The sequence below is a fragment of the Dipodomys merriami genome, unplaced genomic scaffold (assembly GCF_024711535.1).
Source record: "Dipodomys merriami isolate MVZ:Mamm:240054 unplaced genomic scaffold, mDipMer1.0.p SCAF_15, whole genome shotgun sequence".
NCBI lineage: Eukaryota > Metazoa > Chordata > Mammalia > Rodentia > Heteromyidae > Dipodomys > Dipodomys merriami.
The window spans coordinates 27,332,797-27,354,779 of NW_027202826.1; the positions used below are offsets into that span (position 1 = coordinate 27,332,797).

Genomic DNA, 21,983 nt, shown 5'->3' on the forward strand with positions numbered 1-21,983 from the left:
CAGATCTCAGCCTCCTGAGAAGCTAGGATTACAGGTGTGAACCATTGGCACCTGGCAAGTTATTTTTATTAATAAAAACTAATCAGTATACATTAACTATGCAAAGGAATTTCACTGTGATGCTTATAATATGAACATACTATGATCAGATAATGCCATCATATTACTTTTTTAACTGCTTCCTCCTTTTCAATAGTTTTGTTCCATTGTACTGTTTTCCTACATACATTTAATGTATTCTTATATGTCATAATGATAAAATGAGGGCTGTTTGGGGGCATATTGTTGAATGGTAACAGTGGAAAGAAAATGGTTACAGAAGAATATTACTTTATTTTTTAAGCTAAGGTCTCACATTTATATCCACTCTAGCCTATACCACCCTATTTATACTTCCTATAATTTAATTGAGTTGGAGTCTTGTAACTTTTTGCCCTGGCCAGCTTCTAACCAAAATCCTCCTGATCTCCACCTTCAAAGTAGATGGGATTACAGGCATGAGCCACCATGTTTGGCAAGAATTTCTCATTTATCAGTTCTTTATCTCATTCTTCCTATTATTTAAAGTCTAAAAGTTATTTGCTTTTGTCAGCCAATATATTGGTGATTCCTTCTATTCACTTGGGAAAATGTCAGTGTCTTTAAACTAAATTTTGTGTTAAGGGATTTGAAGATCAAGAACTGGCATAGAACAAAGCCTGAGGAGTATGTTATTTTTTAATTTAAAAGCATTACCTTTGCTACAAGTCTTATTGAAATTGGAATAGGATGTATGTTTAGTTTCCCCTGATATACGCCATGCTAGAACAAATTTACCTGATATCTTTTGGATGTGATTTCTTCTCAAGTAACCTAAGATGAATTCTAATGATCACCAATTCTTTTAGTAACCTACTCTATAACAATCAGTTAACTCATCAAAAAGTTATTTTATTCTTAGTTCAGACAACTTTAATCCATCTATTGGCTAACCTTGTTGCTCAAATGTATGTTTTTCTTTTTATGAAATTGAGATGTAATACATATTCAGTATTATGGCAGACTTGTTATTATAAGTCCTCAGTGACTGCTTTAAAATATTTTCAGCACGTTTTCATGCCCAAAATAGAACACATCATTTAATCCATTCTAAATTAAGCTAATGGTTCGAATCCTTCAACCCATGTAACCAATCAAGAGCTTCAGTACCGAGTAACCCTGAGTAATGTAGTGCTGAAAGTAAGCACTAGAGGGCGATAGAACGCTGAGAAACAGTTCTAGGACTGACCGTGTTGGCGATACCAATAGACCAATAGGACCTTTCTTCAAAGAATGCAAGTCCTCTGTTAAGAATGGCAAACCCAAGCCTACCTGGAATCCTGGTTTAGATCATGCTCACAAAAGAACCTGGGTAGAATTTACCATGTTCATGTGGATCAGCCAGCCAGGACTCAACTGAACCACAAAGCAATGCTATGACATATTTTGGAAGTCTGTTTGTTATCAATGCCAGATGAAATAGCCTTGAGATGAAGAGTCTGGGTATCATGGTTGAAGTCTGTGTTCAAAGCTCAGATCAACAAAGTGCAGGATCTGTAAACATTGGCTACAGGTCTTTGTTTGGAGCGTCTACTAGACGTCTAGCCATGAAGCAACTATCCATTCTTGGAATGATGTTTTTTGTTTTAAAGTAGTATCGTTACATTACAAATAACAAAGGGGAAAACAGGGGCTTAAGAAATTTAAGCAGTGGAGCTAGGACGTGGACAGATATCAATTGAGCGGAAAAGCACTTACTCTCCATTCTGAATGGCCAGATTCCATAGGAGAACTCGGGAAGGGAATATGGTCGAAAGCCTGGTAGACAATCTCTTCCAAGACCTGGCCTTCTCTCTTAGAACTTGTGTAGAGATAATGCATCTCATTTGGGGTTTGTTTTTTGCTACTGATACCTGTTTGCATTGTCTCTTGCCATTGTGATTTCTGTTATGTTTAAGGACGATGTAATGAAAATATTCTGAGAAGGACTTCAATTTTCTCTTTAAAGTTTTGAAGTCAATATACATGCTGTGAGCTTTGTGTAGTTCTATGTACTTAATAGAAACAGTGTGAAGATTCTCTAACCAGTTTAATATTAAATAGGACCTGTACCTTTGACTCAAATATTAACCATGAATTTCACGAGTGGCCACATGAAAAAACAAATATTTAGGAATTAATGCAGGAAATATTTGAAGGAGATAAAATCATGCTTAAATTTAGCATCTGTAAAGCTAATTTTAGGTAGATGGAAAAAATGGAAAGAATGACTTAATAGGATCTAAAACTGATGAGCCTTCCACAAGTTAAGAGTGAAAACAAAGAGCTATGAAAAAAACAATCCAAGTAATTCAGAAAGATATCTCAAGCAATACTGAGGTCCCTGGTATTGACGAAACATGAGATGTTTGAATAAAATTGTTCAAGAAAACAGAGTTTAAGAATTCAGAATGACAGCAGTTTTAGAAGTATTGGGAGCATTCTAAGACATTTGTTGCAACTGATTCAAATTTTTCCATGACGTTAATGAACAATGTTTCCATAGCAGCTTTCTCTCATCCAAAAATAAACAACAGACTTTCCCAGGCAGATGGAAAACAGACAAAATTAATCAGATTTATGAACTAATATTTATAATATTTGCTTGAATTTTCATTTTTATAAGTATATGGATTTTCAAGTGCCTATAAAAGAAATGAAACTATATACATACAACATATATCTACATATCACATATGTTTATAATGTATGTAATATTGCATATGTAATTCAAACTATGAAAAACAATGCAATATTACATATTGCATTTCATAGTTTGAATTTCTATGGCTCTGAGATGGATTTCTGTGATATTTAGATATAAATATTTCTATGTACATATGTATTAAATATTTATATATAAATATGGCTAAATATTACATATATGTATATACATATATCTAAATATTACATAGATATTTGTATGCATCTACACATTGCACATACACAGTCCACTTCTAGCTCTAAATACTATAATTGTTCAATTTTTATGTCAAGCAAAACCTCTAGAATGTTTTGTTTCATGATACGAAAATTTCTTCCCTTATTTCATTTCAGATGAAGTAAATATATCTTACAAATCCACATCCATTTCCTTAAACTAGTTGCATAAATTATCTGGAAGTTAAAGATTTCTCCTGTTTTGTGTTTTTTTAGGGGCATGTATGGATCTACAGATGTTACCAGTAGGTGGAGATTTATGTTACAGCTCAATTCCACTGATACTAGCATCTAACTTGCTGTGAGCTGAGCCATGGCTTTGATAAGAGCGCTGTTTCTAAAGTGTGTTCAATACCTACAAACCTATGTTCTAGGAACCAGAGGCCTGCAACCTTTCACAAGTGATTTTGAATTCATTCTACTGCAATGATGAACATCTCTCCTTTTGCTATTTTCTGGATACATATCTGTCTGGAGTTATTTTATTCCCCTCTTTCATTGTATAAACCTATCTATGTTCTTTTTATTCTCTTCTCAATTTCTTGACTATTTTCTTTAGCATATGGGACCATATAACATCTGCTTCCAAATGCATGCCAGATGGATTAACATTGATTAGTGGGGGAAAAAATCTGAGGGAAAGGAGACCGAGGTACTTTTAATACCATCAGAAGAGAAAGAAGAACTATAAAGCAGACAGTGATTGTCAGGAAGAAACTAAAACCACAGGTCAGAGTTTCAGCAGATCCAATAGCATGGCAAAAACCCAGTTTATACTGGGCTTACAGACACTCTGCACTTATTTTTCTCTTTCCCAAATTCTAAGCAAAAATCTACCAGAATACACTGGCAGTTTGGTTGCTATTATTTACTCAGTTTGGTCTTAAGTCTATATGGACTCAGGGTAATCTAAGTGATGATATAATTAAACAGGACATAGGATAGTAAAGGAGCCATCTTGGGGAATAAGGCCAGGTCTTCTTCTGGAGCTAAAGCTATAGTTTATGATTATGATTATGATTTAACTATTGGGATGTGGGGAGCCTGGTTTTTCCCCGCACCAAACTCACATGGACAGAACTCAGTAAATACTATGTAAGTTATGACTAGCATCCTAGAGGATGACCCAGTCCATATGTCGCTTTGTTTAACCAACATGGTTGTAATTCACATTTATAGCTCAAGCTATAGCTGAGGCTTAGGAGAATAAATCTAGTGAAAATCACCTACCCTCAACGTAATACTTTAAACCAGACCTTTTCAATGCCAAATAAGTTATTTAATACCACATCTAGTATGATGGTTCCCACCTTTTGCTTCCTTTTCAAAAATGTCTAAATATGGTCAAGGTTGCAGGAATAAGAATGCTGGAGTTATATCTCTTAATGAAATTTTATGACCAAAAAACACTGTCCGTTGTTATCTCCCAGCCATAGAAGCTGCAAACTAATATTTTCTGAAGATAATATTTCTGAGCCATCTATGCTATGATGAGGGAATGATTTGTTGAAACTCATTCAAATGCTTTTGTTTGGTTCTACTTATGGCCAAAGTTATTATTTTTTTTTTGCTGTATACTGAAGCTGGTAGTTTAGATAGACTGTAGCCATGGAAAACTGATCAAACCCTAACCACAGGGACTCCCATATTTATGAACTAGTGTTCCATCTATATGGGCTGTCAAAGTCCAAGAGTGAAGAATAATGGTTTCAAGTGAGTGTGTTGAGCTACAATGTAGCTCAGTGGTAAAATGCTTGCCCTAGAACATGCAATATCCTGGGTTCAATTCCCAGTACCAAAAACAAACAAATAAAACCCCAAACCTTCAAAGCATACTCATTTAAAACATCTTTACCTAAGAAGCTATCTTAGTACTTACTATTTTTTTTTTTGTAGTTGTTGGTCGTGGGGCTTGAACTCTGGGCCTGGGCGCTGTCCCTCAGCTCTTCAGCTCAAGGCTAGTGCTCTACTACTTGAGCCACAATGCCACTTCTGGTTTTCTGAGTGGTTTATTGGAACTATGAGTCTCATGGACTTTTCTGTCAGGGCTGGCTTTGAACTGCCATCCTCAGATCTCAGCCTCCTGAATAGCTAGGATTACAGATGTGAGCCACCTGCGCCCCTGGCATTAGTAGTCACTATTTTTGAACTAAAGATGAAAAACGTATGTTTATTAAAATTATGTATATTATATATACTATATATAATCATAGTAGATAAACGTGTCTTCCAGCAATGCATCTTCCAAGACAGTTATATTCTTATGTTAAGCAAGTTGGGCTTGTTTTTATGTAAAGGCCTGAAATCCTTCTGTCATGGCAATATTTAAGAGGAGTGCAGGGCAGATTTTAAAGGACAAGTTTTTAACTCTTGCTTTAAAAGAAATGTGTGTTCACTTTTACTTGGGGTAACATATGAAAATATATAGTTGAAATAGGGGATTGTTTGTACAGTTCTGAGCAGTTCAATTAAGAATGTTGTTTTTCATTTAAAAAGCCAAGGTGAATCTGCACCCAGGGTGGTCTCCCGGGAACCTCAGGTACAGTCCTGGAGTGTCAGTGCTCCACCCTTCAATAAAATCTTCTAAGTTTTAAAAAAAACGTTGTTTTTAATGGGTGCTGGTGGCTCACATGTACAATCCTAGATATTCAGAAGGTGGAAATCTGGAAGTTCACAGTTCCAAGCCAGTGTGAAAAGTTTGTGAAGGTCCATCTCAAAATAACTAGTAAGAAACAAACTGGAAAATGACTCAAGTGGCAGAACACAAATTTCACTACTGCTTCCACCTCTGTATATATGTGTATATATATACACATACATGTGCATATATACACATACATGTGGGTTATATATGCATATATGTATACATACACATACATGCGCTTATGCACACATATATGTGGGTTATATATGCATATATGTATATATACACATACATGTGCATATGTACACATATATGTACACTGTATAATATATAATATAGTATATAGCATATATAAATACAAAATTATAGATATGTAGAAGTGCAGTTCAGTGATTGAGTCCAGTCTTCAGTATAAAAATTAAGCCAGAGTGTGAGGCCTGAGTTCAAGTACCTCACAGACATATAAGGAAAGAACACTATTTTTTAAGCACTGACAAAGATTTTAAATAAATTAACTTACAGATAAACCATTAAGATGCTATCATCTAATTTGCAAAGAACAGACAAGTACACAGTTTAAACAGGAATGCTGAATTTTCTAAGCTGAGGTAAAGTTGGTGAAAAGCTAGGTGCATTCATTAACACATCCCACCAGACATGCATAGGTTTTTAATGCATGGTTTCCAACACTTACAGAGCTGATAAATGGCTTAAAAACAATAAAAGGCAGAAAACCTTAGAAGGGAGTTGGAGTTAAGTTAGAAAAAGCTAGTGCTCCTTGCTCTGCTTTTTGAATGCCTTGGCAAACTAGAGCCCAGTTCCCGAGGCTGAGTAAATCTGCCTAAAAACATGATGACCGATTATGCAAAAAGTACTGCTTTGGTTCTCAGTCTTACCAAGTAGCAATTCAGAAATCAGCATCTATTTTTATACTAACAAGTAGAAAATCCATGTTCTTCAAAGAGATAATTTTTTTCCTGAGACAGAAAACATTGTCCAACATAGATAAGCAGGTAGATAAAAAAGAATTTGCTGCAGACATGTTCAGACAAAAACTGCTGATGGTTTGGCTCATTGAGTCAGTGAGGAAAACATCCAAAGACATACTTGAAGTCACACACATACACAAAAAAAACAAATTTAAAGCTACTCAGGGGCTTCACGTCACGGTCATCTCTAGCAAGGCATTTCCACCTAGATTTCAGAGCAGAGAGAATTACTACTTCCATCATTAGTTACAATTGCATGTTAAACGTCAATATTGCAGAAGGTGGAGTGATACACAATCTACAAATGGATATCTGTAGAGGGATATGCACCAGAGCAAATAGGCATATCCAAAGGTAGTTTACGTTTTCCAGCTGCCGGTGCACATAGATGCTTATTTTGTCCTGGTGAATTGTGAGGTCAGACGCAGGCTTACACATATGCATCCACCCACACATGTACAGCCACGTGTACAGGTGTTGGCAGGGGAGTATGCACGCAGGCACGCATGCGAATTCTTCTTTATCTTAAATGATATCCGCTTCATTATTCAGATGGAAAGCTAGACAGATGTTCTGTGCTGTCTCTATTTCCCTTCAGACGTTAATTGGACTCCTGCCAACATTTGAGTGAACCAAGCCAATCCGGGCTAGAAAGGCTGACTTGAGCAGGTTAAATATAATGAGGAGACAGGTCTTGAATCAAGGGAAGGAAGATGTTTCCTTTCCTTTTACAGCATGGGTCAGGGATGGGACCCAGAGCGGCAGAGATGACTCTTCGGCCTCACTGGAAGGCAGGCAGACCAAACAGCTCCGGCTGGACATCCTCGAGGGAGTTTAGCACCAACGTGGCCTTTTTGGTCAAATCCCTGTCCAAGTTCTCATCAGGAACCATGATGACCTGCATGCCAGCTGCCACAGCTGCGTCCACACCGTTGGGAGAGTCTTCCAGAACTAGGCATTTTTCTGGCTCGACAGGAGGAGTGAACCTCTTGGCACAAGTGAGAAAGATATTAGGGGCTGGCTTGCTTTCGGCGACCTCGGGGTCATCGCCCACCACAATGTGATGAAACAAGCTAAATAGTTCCTTGTGGTTGGCTGTCTTCCTCTCGAAGGACTCGGTGCCCGCGCTGGTGGCCACCGCCAAGGGGATGTCATGTTGGTGCAGGTGGCGTACCAGCCTCTCAGCCCCTGGCATGGCCTTGATGTGGGGACACAGCTCTTTCAGCATCTCCTGGCTCTCGTCCACCAGCTGCTCCTTGGCCATGGGGAGCTTGAGGATGTTGATGATGGTCTGCGCCGCTTCCGGCGCCCTGCAGCCCATCACCCGCGACTTCACCACCCAGTTGAACAGTTTCCCGTGGCGCTTGCAGATTTCCTGGAACACTTGGGTCTGCAGGGATTCGGTGTCCAGGAGCAGCCCGTCCATGTCAAAGATGACATGGGTGACAGGCTTGAGGGCAGTCATGGTGCGGCCTCCCCGGCACCTGTGGGTGTGGGAAGACCCCCCCTCCACGCGCCCCTGACCCGTGCGCCGACCGTTCCAGCGTGTTAACAGAAATAAGCATCATCAACAGTCCCTCCCTCCCTCCCAGTCTCCATCCCTCCCTCTCTCTCCTCTTTCCTTCCAGCCTCCTTCATCTCTTTCACTCCCTTCCACCTCTTTCATGTCCTTCTTTTCTCTTTTCTTCTCTCCTCTCCTGAGAACGGCTCCTTTCATTCCTCTCCTTTCCCTTCTCCTCCCCTCCCTTCTCCTCCCTTCCCTTTCTATTCCCTCCCCTCCCTCCTCCATTTTTTCCTCTTCTTTCTTCTCTACTCCCTTCCCTCTCTCTCCCCTGTCCCTGCTCTCTCTTCATCTCCCTCTACTCTCTGTAATCTTTCCCCGTCTCCCCATTCTCCTCTTTGCCTTCCTCCTTTTCTTGTCTGTCTGCTCCTCAACCCCCTTTTTACCCCCCCTTCCTCCCCGATCTTTCCTCTGTCTTTCTCTTCCCCACTCTACTTCTCCTCTCTGTCATCTTCTTCCCCTTTCCCCACCCCCTCTCTCCCTTTTCCCTTCTGCCCACTCTGCACCCCAAATACGATGCTTTCTGCATCTTCATAATCCAGTGGTCAGGAGGACAGGAAGCAAATTCCACTCTGTGTTGGAGGCACTTAACGTTCCTTTAGAGACAATAGCTCCTGGCCACATACAGTTTGGGGTTTTAGAAAAACCCATTTTGGAAAATAAAATAGACCATGTTCCATCTGTGTGGGAAAAGCTCACAGAACCCTCCTATCAGGCTCAAGGTAATTTTCCAGGTCCTGATCTAGGGTTGTTAGTCCCTAGCTAGGCCACTGCTGATTTGGTCTGTGTATATATTTCTTACCACAAGTCAGCAGGTCACATGAACCTACAGACAACTATTCTCCTTTATTTTCTGTGAAAACCTTACAAATTTGATTGTTTTTTTCTGCTAATCTTGTTTCATGGGCTTTTATTCGCATCTTCTGATTGTACCAAAATAAGACATTGATCATATTTGTCCCCCCATTGCCACTTCTTGCCCCCCTCTCTGACGACTTCTTTCCAAATAACCTTCCTTCTAATTTCATGTCATTTTAAAAAATCTAGATTCTGCATCTGAGTGAAAGCATGCGATACTTATTCCAGTCTTCTTATGGCACTTAATATGGTCTCCCTTTCCATCTATGTTTTCCGCCAATGACTTAATTTCATTCTTTTTATGGAGAAATAATCATCTATTGTGTATGTATGCCACACCTTTATCCAGTCACCTGTAGATGGCTGATTCCCTAACATAGCTATGTGACTATGCCACCATCAACATGAATGTGCAGGTATCTTCACTGTACACTGGCTTTCACACCTTCAGGCACATACACAGGAGAGGCACAACACTGGTGGTTCTAGTTTTACGGTGTTAAAGAATTTCCATAGTTATTTCTATAGGGGCTGAACTAATTTGTATCTCATAACAGCCAACTCATCCCAGGTCAGCAATTACTTGTTTCTTTCCATCAGATAGCCATTCTGACTAAGGGGAGATGGAATCTCTCAATGTAGGTTTAATTTGTACTTCTCTAGTGACTATTGAGGTTGAGCATTCTTTTTCCATATATTTATTGGCCACTTGTATTTCTTTGGAGATAACTAATTTCCTATGCATGTCTCCAATTCCAGGCTCTCTGGCAGGAGGAGCTCTGGCTTGGAACAACTTCTGCTTAGCTAGATCTTCATTTCCTCCAGTTTCAAATGCATCCTGTTCATAGCTATCTTCCCTGCCTAACATTTAGAAAACAATAATCCCTGCCACAATGGTTCACTCCTGTAATTCGAGCTACACAGAAGACTGAGAGCTGAGGATCCTGGTTCAAAGTTGGCTTGGGCAAAAATGTCTATGAGCAAAGAGCCAAAAGTGGAGATGTAGCTCACCTGGTAGAGAACCAGCCCTGAGCAGAAAAAACTAAGCAAGAGCTCAAGTCCCTGAAGTCAATTCCCAGTACTAGCACGGAAACAAAACAAAACCAAATAAAGACAAAATAACACCACCAAAAATAATAATTCCTCTTTCCTCTTCTCAGTTACTTTTATATCTTGATAATATACCTTATTATATTTACAATACTCTTCATAGTTTACCACATTTTAATATTGTGGCATATTTTATTATTGAGGTATAATAGCTCTATTTTATATTTTAGACAAGTGCAAATATGATGTAAATGATACAGCCTAATTTATTAATATATATATATTTAATTAGCTGAAAAATTTCTTATGAAGAAAGCAATACGGATAGTACTGTTTTATTCTGTTGTATCCTGTGGGGGTTTTTTTTTGCAGCATAAGAGAACTTTCTGTGTCCCAAAATGTATTTGTTATGTATCAACCATAAATAACTAGATGTAGGATAATCAATAGGATTATTAAAAAACCGTAGTGCATTGTTAATATTTAACATTGAGCTCTGGCTGTGTGTGCAGTCTAATTATGATTTTTTTAAGTAAAGGCTCTCCAAATCAAAACCTCAAGGAAATAAAGAATAAGGAATGAATTAAAGTATTTGTAAGGCATGAAAATGATGGTTTATGGTTAAGAGTAAGAAGGAGCATAGAAGCAGACTAACTGGAATTTTAAATTGTCAGTGAGGGGGAACTTTTCTCATTATGCAGCTGAAAATAATGTTACATCAGGGAAAGTTCTGGAATTCTACAGATTCTTCTTTTTTAAAAAAAATAGTGAAAATTACCTATTGGAGATCATTTATCTGTCTTATATTACCAGCTCAATATACCAAATGGACTATTTCCAAAACTGTTGCTGGAAGAACTAAAACTAATTCCCTAATTGTTTGTGAATAATTTGGATCTCTTTTGGGAACACAAAGTAGATAATTCAAACTCTGCTTTTTTTTTGTAGTGATTTTAATCAGAATACTAGCATATTAATTAAATATGGCAAATAAATATTCTTTCCAATCATAATAAGTAAAAGCAATAGGAAAACTGGTTAAGACAAAGAAGTTTTATGAATTGGAATTATTTTATTTGTAACTTACAGGAGATAAAGGTATATCTCTTCAAATCTACCATCTCATCTTTGCCCAAAAAGCAGCTGTTTGGCTTATCCTTATGTTGAAATTTCCAACTGGCTTGAACTAGTTAAATACCTAATTTGATTGATCCAGATATAATTCAAACTAATAATAAAGTATTTGTTAAGTTTCATTTATTAACCATCTCTGGATGAGTAGCAGATAAGGCAAGTTAAGACACATGCATTAAAATATATTTCTTGTTTTGTGCTGGTACTGGGAAACTCAGGGCCTGAATGTTGTTCCTTTGGTTTATCTCTCAAGGCTGGCACTCAGTCACTTGAACCACACCTCCATTTCTGGCTTGTTCATGTTTAATTTGGAGATAAGTATCTCTCAAAAAATTTGTCTGCCTGAGTTGGCTTTGGACCTTCATCATAATATTTCAGCCTCCTGAGTAACTAGTATTTACAGACATAAGCCACTGGCACCTTGCTATGATAATTTTTGAAATCAACATTTGAAATTATAGGTACAATTTTTTAAAGATGGTATATGGCTGGGCACCGGTGGCTCACGCCTGTAATCCTAGACTCAGGAGGCTGAGATCTGAGGATCACAGTTCAAAGCCAACCCGGGCAAAAAAGTCCTTGAGACTATTATCTCCAATAAACCACTAGAAAACCAGAAGTGGCACTGTAGCTCAAGTGGTAGAGTGCTTGCCTTGAGCTGAAGAGCTGAGGGACAGTACCCAAGCCCAGAGTTCAAGCCCCATGACCGACCAAAAAAAAAAAAAGATGGAAGATATTGGAGAGAATAGAGATGGTAATTACCCAACAAGCAAATGAGATAAAGACTATGTGATAGAGTATGATAGATTAGGATTCAAATTATTCATAAGCAACCCTCTTCTTTTTATAAGGTGTGTTTAAAATTTACTTTCTTGAGAACATCATCAATTTTAATAGGACAAGGATCTAAGATGTTAAAAATAAGGTGAAGAAATATACATGTGATAAAAATCAGCTAATAAATATTTATTCTCTGTTTGCCTTATGTCATATACTACCAGATATTTGGGCATCTTTATAAGGCCACCAAAGACCTCAAAGTACATCGAGGAATAGAACAGTTAGTTAGTGCTGGTGAAGCTCATAAGGGCTGGATGTGCAGCATCATGGGAGAGCCCTTCTCAATCAGGGTTGATCTTCAGCACTACAAAAATATTTTAAGAAGAAAAAAAAATAGCCGATTGAAAATGAGAACGTTACCTGCAGTAATAAGATGAAGAATTATCATTTGATTTGAGTTCTAAAGCTGAAATCAGATTATGGACAGGATCAGTAATGGGTAAATGGCCCTTCAAAAGGAATAGTTTGGGAAAAAAACATAGAAACATAGAAGAAAAAGAATAGGTCTACCAAACAGTGACACACATGGAACAGGTAGTCTTGGGTACCTGCAGGAGAGGTGAGACAGCATTTGGCTGTCACACTCCGAAGGGTCTTTTTACCAATATGGGCTGTTGTGACTCTCTGTGCCTCAATGAGAGAATTATATTTTCATTAGATACTATGTGATGTGTGACTCGAAAAGACAATTTGGTGGCTCAATGGAGGAAAAATGCCTGAGAGATTGATGTCAATGAGCCATTTCTCAATAGTTGGAAATTAGTGGCAAAATGAACCTGTTGAATCCTGTATAGGAACATAAAATTAGTTTAGAATAGATCATGTGATGATCGTGTGCAGTTTGTAGCATGAAATATTTTCAGCTAAGGCTAGATTTGAGAAGAGGCAATTGGGAATACTTCATTCTACAGTAACTCAGAACAAGAGAATCTTCATTGTGATAAATTGGATGGTCACAATTCCTTTGTTTTCAGCACTAAACGGTCACTTGATTTGAATATTTCTGTTATCATGCTTCAACAATCAAGATTTATTCTTCTTTTGATTAAAGTTGAACATTCTATTACCATGCTTCAACAATAAGGATTTCTCCTTATTTTTTAAGTTTATGTCAGAGAGAGAGAGAGAGAGAGAGACCTTTCCTAAGAAATGTGAAGAGACATAAGTTTGCAAAGTCAATAGTCACAACACCTCTTACTAGAAAATAAAGTGTAAAAATAAGCAGAATGATTAAATCATTGAGATCTGGAAATAGATCTTTACAGTTGTTCTTTTTACAACGAATGTCATGTTTGGTTCCACTAAGTAATCAAAAGATCTTAAATCTAAATTTACCTTTTCAGGATAGGACATGGAAGAACACAACCCAGCAATTCTAAGTCATCTGTCTATCGTTGAGCACACACACACAAAAGAAAACAAAGTCACCAGCGCACAACATGTGTTTATGAAAAGCAAGCTAGAATTTCATCAACAAGGTCTTTTTTTAAATACCTCTTTTAACTTTATGATGTAATGGCAATCTTAAAACTTTTATGAATAAATTACAAAGCAGGCAAGCCCACAGATGTTAAGAAGTCCTGTTGGAGAAGTATCTGCTAAGTTAAGATTTAGTGCTTGCTATTTTGCCTTCCATGCTCAAAGGAAGCAGCCTCATGTTGAATGACATAAACAAGTGTAGAACATCTTTTAAAATGTGAATGTGGTTTTAGGGAACCTTTTGAAAGAAATTATAAGGCAGCAAATGGAAACCTAACAAAATGCAGCCTGAATTTGCCTGGAATCTAATTAGTGATGCTTTCCCTCCAAACATACCAGAAATCTGAACAGCAGTTCTCTTGACCCAACTGGAATCAAGAAAAGCAGTCTACTATATAAAAGGAGAAGAAAATCCAGTCATTTCTGAGTGTTCTTATAAAAAGAAAAGAAAGAGAGCATAGTTTCATACAAATCCTATGTAAAGGGGAAGAGAAGCAGAGAAACTTAGTGTTAAAACTCAGGTGTAGGGGGCTGGGAAGGTGGCTCAGTTGGTAGAGCGCTTGCCTTGCATGCATAAGGCCCTGGGTTCAATTCCTCAGCACCACATAAGCAAAAAGAAAAAAGCCGGAAGTGGCACTGTGGCTCAAGTGGTAGAGCGCTAGCCTTGAACTGAAGAGCTGAGGGACAGTGCCCAGGCCCAGAGTTCAAGCCCCACTACCAGACCCCCCCCCCAAAAAAAAAAACACCTCAGGTGTATTAGCAGTAACATATTACTACTGTCGTTATATGGCTAAAGTCAGAATGTGGTGTCATGTTTGTCTCTATGTATAGAAAAATAAACAAATCTGTTAATTATTTTTATAGTCTATATTCACCCACAAACTTTTATTTCACAAAAAAACTTGGGAAACAAAGTTTTTAAATCCTTAGTGCATCATGGAATTGTTATATTCTTTTTTATAAATATTAACTTGCATAATTTGTCTTTAGCTGTTACATATATATATATATAGAGAGAGAGAGAGAGAGAGAGAGAGAGAGAGAGAGAGAGAGAGAGTGTGTTCAGGCATAGAGTGATAGAGAAAGGCATGGGTGGGCTTGGATCTTCAAAGATAACGTAAATTCCAAATAGGATAAGAAGAGGGTGATGTGAACATGGTTACTTCTCCTCTTCCCTCCATCTTTTGTTTTCTTTTTTCTTTGGGGAGAGGGTTGGTCCTGGAGCTTGAACTCAAGGCTAGTGCTCTACCACTTGACCACTTGAGCCACTCCACATCCTGCTTTTCTGGTAGTTTAGTGAAGAAAAGAGTCTCACAGACTCATTCCCTGGGCTGTTTCAAACCCCAGTCCTCAGATCTCAGCTTCCCAAATAGCATGGGTTACCGGCATGAGCTACAGGCACCCAGTTCCTTTCTTTCTTTTCTTTTTTCTTTTTTTTTGGGGGGGGGTCTGGTCGTGGGGCCTGAACTCTGGGCCTGGGCGCTGTCCCTCAGCTCTTCAGCTCAAGGCTAGCACTCTACCACTTGAGCCAAAGCGCCACTTGGCCTTTTTCTACTTATGTGGTGCTGAGGAATCGAACCCAGGGCCTCATGCATGCAAGGCAAGCGCTCTACCACTGAGCCACCTTCCCAGCCCACCCAGTTTCTTTCTTCCATCTTTTGTCACTGCCTTCACTCACACCTACAAGCCTTTGAACCTGCTAAACTTTCTAATTACCAATGTATTTTCTCTTTCCCTTGGTTCAAAGCCAAGCCCCCCACTCTGGGTAGACTGTCCATTCTATTGCAGCTCTGTGAGCCTTATAACAAACCATCAAAATCATAGCCATTTGTGTTTTAGGAGTGGTCAACAAAAATCAAAATCTTTCCTGTTTAAAGGGCAATTAAACTCTCTCTGTGTCTCTGTGTCTCTGTGTCTCTGTGTCTCTCTCTGTCTCCCTCTCTCTCTCTCTCTCTCTCTCTCTCTCTCTCTCTCTCTCTCTCTCTCACACACACACACACACACACACACACACACACACACACAAGGAAGAAAACTGAATAATAACTGGGACTTTCTGAAGACAGAATTTCTTTATAGGCAAACAGTGTGCTATGCTTCACATTACTATGGGTACTTTTCTTAATGGCTCACACAAAATAGAAACCTCATAATCCAATAGCACACTGTGGGGAGAAATCATTTCTGTTTACTCTCAGCCCAAAGTTCCATCTCATTAACACTTTGCTGCTAAAAATGCATGACATTTCCTTTCAAAGATCTTCTTGTTTAATGGTTCAAATGCAGACTTGGTCTGACTCAATGGTTCAATTCCCTAATATTGAATCATCTGGCCAGATATGACTCAGAGCAATAAAGGTCTCTTGGGACACTTAGATATTTGAACGTTAGGGACATATGTAAACTTGCAAAAATTTTTGTAGTTCCGGGACTCTGGGGTGAGTGAAAAACAGTATCTTTTGTATTAGTATCTTATTGTTATTTTTGAATGGACAATGTTTATCTGGAGAAACATCTTTTTTTTCCTTTTAACTTAGAGAGACTGCAATAAGCATGTGTGGCATTTCAACAAAAATTTTACAGACAGCTGGTGTGTTTTACTTCATGTTAATTTACCATGATTTTCTTTTTCAGACCATTTGGAAGTGATGGTCAGCCTGGGAATAACTGTTTCATCAGATTGTGTTGATACTGGGCCTATTAGCAACTGGCATTTTGTTTCTCTGGAAGATGGAGTAGAAATATGAAGCCAAATGCCAGACCTTGAGTCTAGAATATTCCCCACCTTGTAGTCTGGTTAATGTGATTACATCCACCCAAGCACGTTTTTTTTTCTTCCTTCTGAAAATCTTTTAGTTTTCTCGTCTTTGTCACAAGTCTATGTTTATTGGGCTATTAGGTAACGATGTTTTCTCTTCCATTCTTATTGTAATTTTACAATTTTTTTCTTCTCTCTCATTTCTCATCTCAAAATAGCTTTGTATTGGTCTCAGGATTTCTAGTTCGAAAATTGGTCAAGAAACATGAAGGAAAGACTACGGCCATATTGAAATGGTAAAGATGGTAGACACTGCTTTGTAATAGACATTTCATAAAATATACACCAATGGAGAGCATATTTTATGCGTGTGTTCTATCATAGTTTATCAAAAGCTTAGTTATTGAATAATCCTTTCCTTCTACACTTTCCTCTCTACCAGGCAACTGGAATGGGATTTGATGGCAAGAGAAAATCTGGAAACTGGCTACTGGACAAATTGTCTCAACCTTTTTGTTTTTTTTTGGATGGTCATAGAACTTGAACTCTGGGTCTGGGCACTGTCCCTCAGCTCTTCAGCTCAAAGCAGTGCTGTATCACTTCAGCCATAGCACCCATTGGAGAGTCTCATGGACTTTCCTGCCCAGGCTTTGAACCATGATCCTCAGATCTCAGCCTCCTTAGTAGCTAGGATTATAGGACTGGCGCCCAGCTATGTCTCAACTTTCTTAACCTTGCAGTTTCCTCATTACTTTCCCCAAACCCCTCTTGTACCCTAGATTTTGAGTCTACTTCCATGTAGTAAGATGATCATTGACCTGCCTGATCTCTGAGCTAAACAATTCAAAATACAAGTTATATTTCATTAAAAGATATATATTTATCTTCATATAAATACACATATATAAATACATATAAAATAAATAAATATAATATAAAGTAAATATAAAAATAAAGAAATATATTAAAATTTCTTTCTTATAAGTATTTTAAGAGATTGATAGGCTTTTGTCAATGCTTTTGCAGTTAATTTCATACTGTAGAGTTATTTATTGGATATGAGTACCTTAACTACATGTTGCTTGAAGAATTAAGTCAGCTAGAGGGTTTCAGACAGTGGCCTTGAAGAGAGCCCTGAAGCTTGGGTAGACCCAAGTCTACCTTTCAGGGAAAGAGGGGGTGTTAGGATCTTCTGGCATCTCTACTCTTCATCTGTTTTATGTCCTGAATTTTTCTGTCAATGAAACGTTTAGCAGCAAAAAAAAAAAAAAGACTTTATAAATCACAGAACAACTTTCAAGTCCAAGAAGGAAATAAGCCAATTTACCTATGGCAGACAAATCTGTGCAGACTTGCCAGCCCATCTAGGTCAAAACTAAGTATGAGAGAAAAATGTAATTCTCACTTAGACTTTAGGAAAGCCTGATCCTCAGGGCTGGAAAAGCCTGGAGGACAGATTCATCACATGAGAAGTGAAATAACATTTGCATGATGAGACAACATGGCTATGTGGAAAGTTTCACAATCTGATTTCAAGCAAGAATACTTCGTGGAAGGATTTGGAATTGTAAAGATTCCTTTCTGAAAGATTCAGCATTAGGTAAGAAGGAAATTAGGAGTTCTGCCAGGAACTAGGTGGCTCATGCCTGTAATTCTAACTATTCAGGGGGCTGAGATCTGAGGATCGAAGTTCAAAGCCAGTCCAGGAAGGAAAGCCCAGGGGACTCTTATCTCCAATTAACCACCAAAAAACCGGAAAGGGAGCTAACCTTGAGCAAATAAAGGTAGGGAATCCTGAGTTCAAGCCCCAGGATCAACAATGAGATGTACAAGGCACTATGTTGAAATGAACTTACAACTTCCAGGGCCGGGAGGGAGGAGTTGGGGAAGGGGGGAGGGGAGAGATGAAACAAAGAAGAGGGTAACAATGCTCAATAGGAAATGTACTCAACACCTCACTCATGTAACTGTAATTCCTCTGTACAGTATCTTTACAATAAAAACAATATATATATTACCAAAAAAAAAATACTGCAGTCCTTAAAATCCAAGCAAAGGAATTTCTGGCTAACATGATTTAATCAGATGGCTGTTGGATAGATTTTGTCTTTTTTTTTGAAACTGGATGTGGTGATTAAGGTAAATTCATTGAAACCAACATTCATTGCATTAAAATGTTTTCTGTGTCTGTGCAGCTGTTGTAAATTCTTTAGCCCAGAAAACAACAGCAGGAGATAGAAGTTAATACAACTTACTCAGGGTGGCGCATGAACTATTGAGCAAATGCTTTGTTTCTGGAGAACAAAGGAGACATCATCATGTGGAATTTGTTTTCTTTCTTTTTTTCTTTAAGCAAAAAATAAAATTAAGTAATATATTTTTAGCCATTTAAAAATGAGACACCAAAGGGTGTGCCTCCAGTTTTAAGAGATCTTGCCAGTTTTCTGTACGCCAACAATAAGAAGAGTGAGACTGAAATCAGGAAAGCAACTCCTTTTGTAATAACCTCATAAAAAAATAGAATACCTAGGAGTTAACTAAAGAACTGAAGGACCTCTACGATGAAAACTTTAAAAACCTGAAAAAGGAAATTAAAGCAGAACTAAGGAAGTGGATAAACTTCCCATGCTCCTGGATTGGGAGGATTAACATCATGAAAATGGCAAGACTGACAAAGGCTATCTACAAATTCAATTAGATACCTATCAGTAGTCTAACCTCATTCTTCAATGAAATAGAAGAAGCAATCCAATAAGTCATATGGAACAATAAAAGACCTCGAATAGCAAAAACAATCTTTAGCAGAAAGAACAGTGCAGGAGGAATATCAATACCAAATTTCAAACTCTACTACAAAGCAAATCAAAACAGCTTGGTACTGGCACAAGAAAAGACATGAGCAGCAATGGAATAGATCTGAAGATCCAGAACCCACAGACCGATAGCCACATGATCTTTGATAAGGGAGCTAAAAAATTTGAATGGAAGAAAGACAGCCTTTTCAGTAAATGGTGTTGGGAAAATTGGTTAAACACCTGTAGAAAACCAAAGGTAGATCCTTATATATCACCCTGCATGAGAATGAATTCCAAATGGATCAAAGACCTTGAAGTCAAAGCAGACACCCTGAAAACATTACAGGAAGCAATAGGATAAACTCTAGGACTTCTTGGCATAGGTTGAAATTTTCTTAATAAAGATCCAGAAACACAACAAATCAAAGAAAGGTTGGAAAAATGGGAATGCATGAAACTGAAGAGCTTCTGCATGGCAAAGGAAATAACTAGCAACATCAAGAGAAAGCCACAAACTGGGAGAAGACTTTTACTAGCCATACAACAGACAAGGACCTCATATATAAAACATATTTAAAACTCAAAAAGTTAAATCCCCCAACAACAAATCCTCAAAGAAACAACTGCCAATTAATATATGGACTAAAGACTCAAAGAGAGACTTCTCTGAAGAGGAAATAAGAATGGCCAATAGACATGAAGAAATGCTCAATTTCTCTAACCATAAAAGAAATGGAAATCAAAACAACATTGAGATTCTATCTCATCCCAGTTAGAATGGCTATAATCAAGAAATCTAATAACAACAGATGCTGGAGGGGATGTGGCCAAAAGGGAATCCCACACTGCATTGTTAGTGGGAATATAAACTTGTTTATATTGGAAAGCAGTATAGAGATTCCTCAAAAGACTCCACAGAGCTCCCCTATGACCCAGCAATCCCACTTTTGTACATTTACCCAAAGGATCACAAACAAGGCCATACTAAAGCTTCCAGGACCACTATGTTTATTGCAGCATTAGTTACCATAGCTAAGATATAGAACCAACCCAGATGCCCCTCAGTAGATGAATGGATCAAGAAAATGTGATATATATATTTATATATGTAATATATCTATACTTATCTCTCTCTCTCTCTCTCTCTCTAGAGAGAGAGAGAGAGAGAGAGAGAGAGAGAGAGAGAGAGAGAGAGAGAGAGAGAGAGAGAATGGAATTCTATGCCTCCATCATGACACTGACCCATTTGTTAGGAAATGGAAAGACTTGGAAAAATTATAATAAGTGAAGTAATCCAGGCCCAAAGAAACATAGGTCCCATATTTTCCCTTATTTGCAATAACTAGTATATCTGGGATGCAGAAAAGATCAGAAGCTATGTACGTATGACTATATAAGAAGATGCTTAGCGAAATGAAACCCCAGATAGAGATACAAGTGGTTTTATCTTTTTTGCTGTTGTTTTAGTGTATTTATAATGTACTATGTGATTTTTTTTGTTTCTTTTATATGTTCTTCCCCCATGGTTATAACCTCCGTTTTCACTGTATTTGATTCTGGTGCCCTGCATCTTGTATATACATTTTTATAATTTGGGGAGCGGAAGAGAGTGGAAATAAGGTTACAGGATGACCCATTGTAACAATGAGATATACAAGACACTATGCTGAAAATGAACTGTACAATTTCAGGGGTGGGGAAGGAGAAGTTGGAGAGGTGGAGAGGGAAGGGATGGTAGGGGGAAAACAAAGGAGGAGATAACAATACTTGATAGGAAATGTACTCACTACCTTACTTATGTAACTGTAACCCTCTGTACAGTATTTTTACAATAAAAATATATACAAAAAACAAAAAAGAGATCTTGCTAAAAGTAAATCCCTAAAACTCATCACTCAAAAAATTCAAATGGTAGAGGGAGACACAAAATACTCTGTCATGAGTCTTTCTGCGGTGATGTGACTCTGAGAAAGAGAGAGAAATGTGTATGCATGCACACACCCATGTGTGTGAATAGTGGATGTTCAACTAATCAATAGTCTAAGTAGAAGCTCTTTTACTGGATGGAAACAGAAATGTTAAGTTTACACATTGCTTCATCTTGATTGTTCCTTTTCCTTACCAACAATCAAGGCAAAATCAGATATGTGGAAAAGTTGGAGAGTCTGTGCTTGAGAGCCCAAGGTGGAAAAGTGAAGGAGAATGCTAGTTCACCCACTTAGTAAAACCTGGGTGCCACAGCACCCCTCTTCAGCATCCACCACCACTGCTTTGTCTTCTTTTGAAACATTAGCAAGTACCCCACCTTTACTGCAGATATTTTGACCTACCTACTATGGTTATCTTTAAATTGTTATATCATTCTAGGAAGGCACTGATAGTAAAGGCCTATAATCCTGGCTACTAGGAAGGCTGAGATTTGAGATTTCTAATCCAGCCCACATAAACAAATCGTTATAACTCTTACCTTCAGTTACTCAGCAAAATGTTGGAACTAGATGAGTGGCTTAAAAGAGCAGTGATAGAGGAAGTTCTCAAGGCCCTGAGTTCAAGACCCAATACCGGTATGTACATGTGCGCACACGCGTGTGCGCATGCACACATGCACACACACACACAACCATAAAACCTACCACTGTCAAGAAAAGAGATGGAACAAAGGCTTTTATTTAGTGATGGGCTTTAAATAAAAATGTATAATCATCAAATAAATTTTAGTTATCTGCTTGAGCAAGCACTTCTTTTTTTCTCCTAGTTGCATAAATGACCTTGAAGTTGACTTTGACACCTCCTTTTCTTCCCATGGTATTTGAAGCAAACTTTTGCCTGCTGTGTGAAATACGAACTAAATGTACCCCTTCCTATCATCCCATGCCAT

General features: G+C 38.1%; 2 protein-coding genes across 2 annotated transcripts in view; both read right to left on the bottom strand.

Moving 5' to 3' along the window:
• Positions 1–21,983, bottom strand: part of Arsj (arylsulfatase family member J) — a 56,047-nt gene that overhangs the window by 15,045 nt on the left and 19,019 nt on the right. The gene's annotated exons all lie outside the window — the stretch shown is intronic.
• LOC138827006 (pseudouridine-5'-phosphatase-like) lies at positions 6,293–8,132 on the bottom strand. Its single transcript, XM_070022496.1, has one exon. It carries the CDS (start codon positions 8,093–8,095, stop codon positions 7,412–7,414), a length of 684 nt encoding a protein of 227 aa, XP_069878597.1. The 5' UTR covers positions 8,096–8,132; the 3' UTR covers positions 6,293–7,411.

Coding starts and splice junctions, on each gene's coding strand:
- LOC138827006 (XM_070022496.1), bottom strand. CDS start 8,095: ATGACTGCCCTCAAGCCTGTCACCCATGTCATCTTTGACATGGACGGG.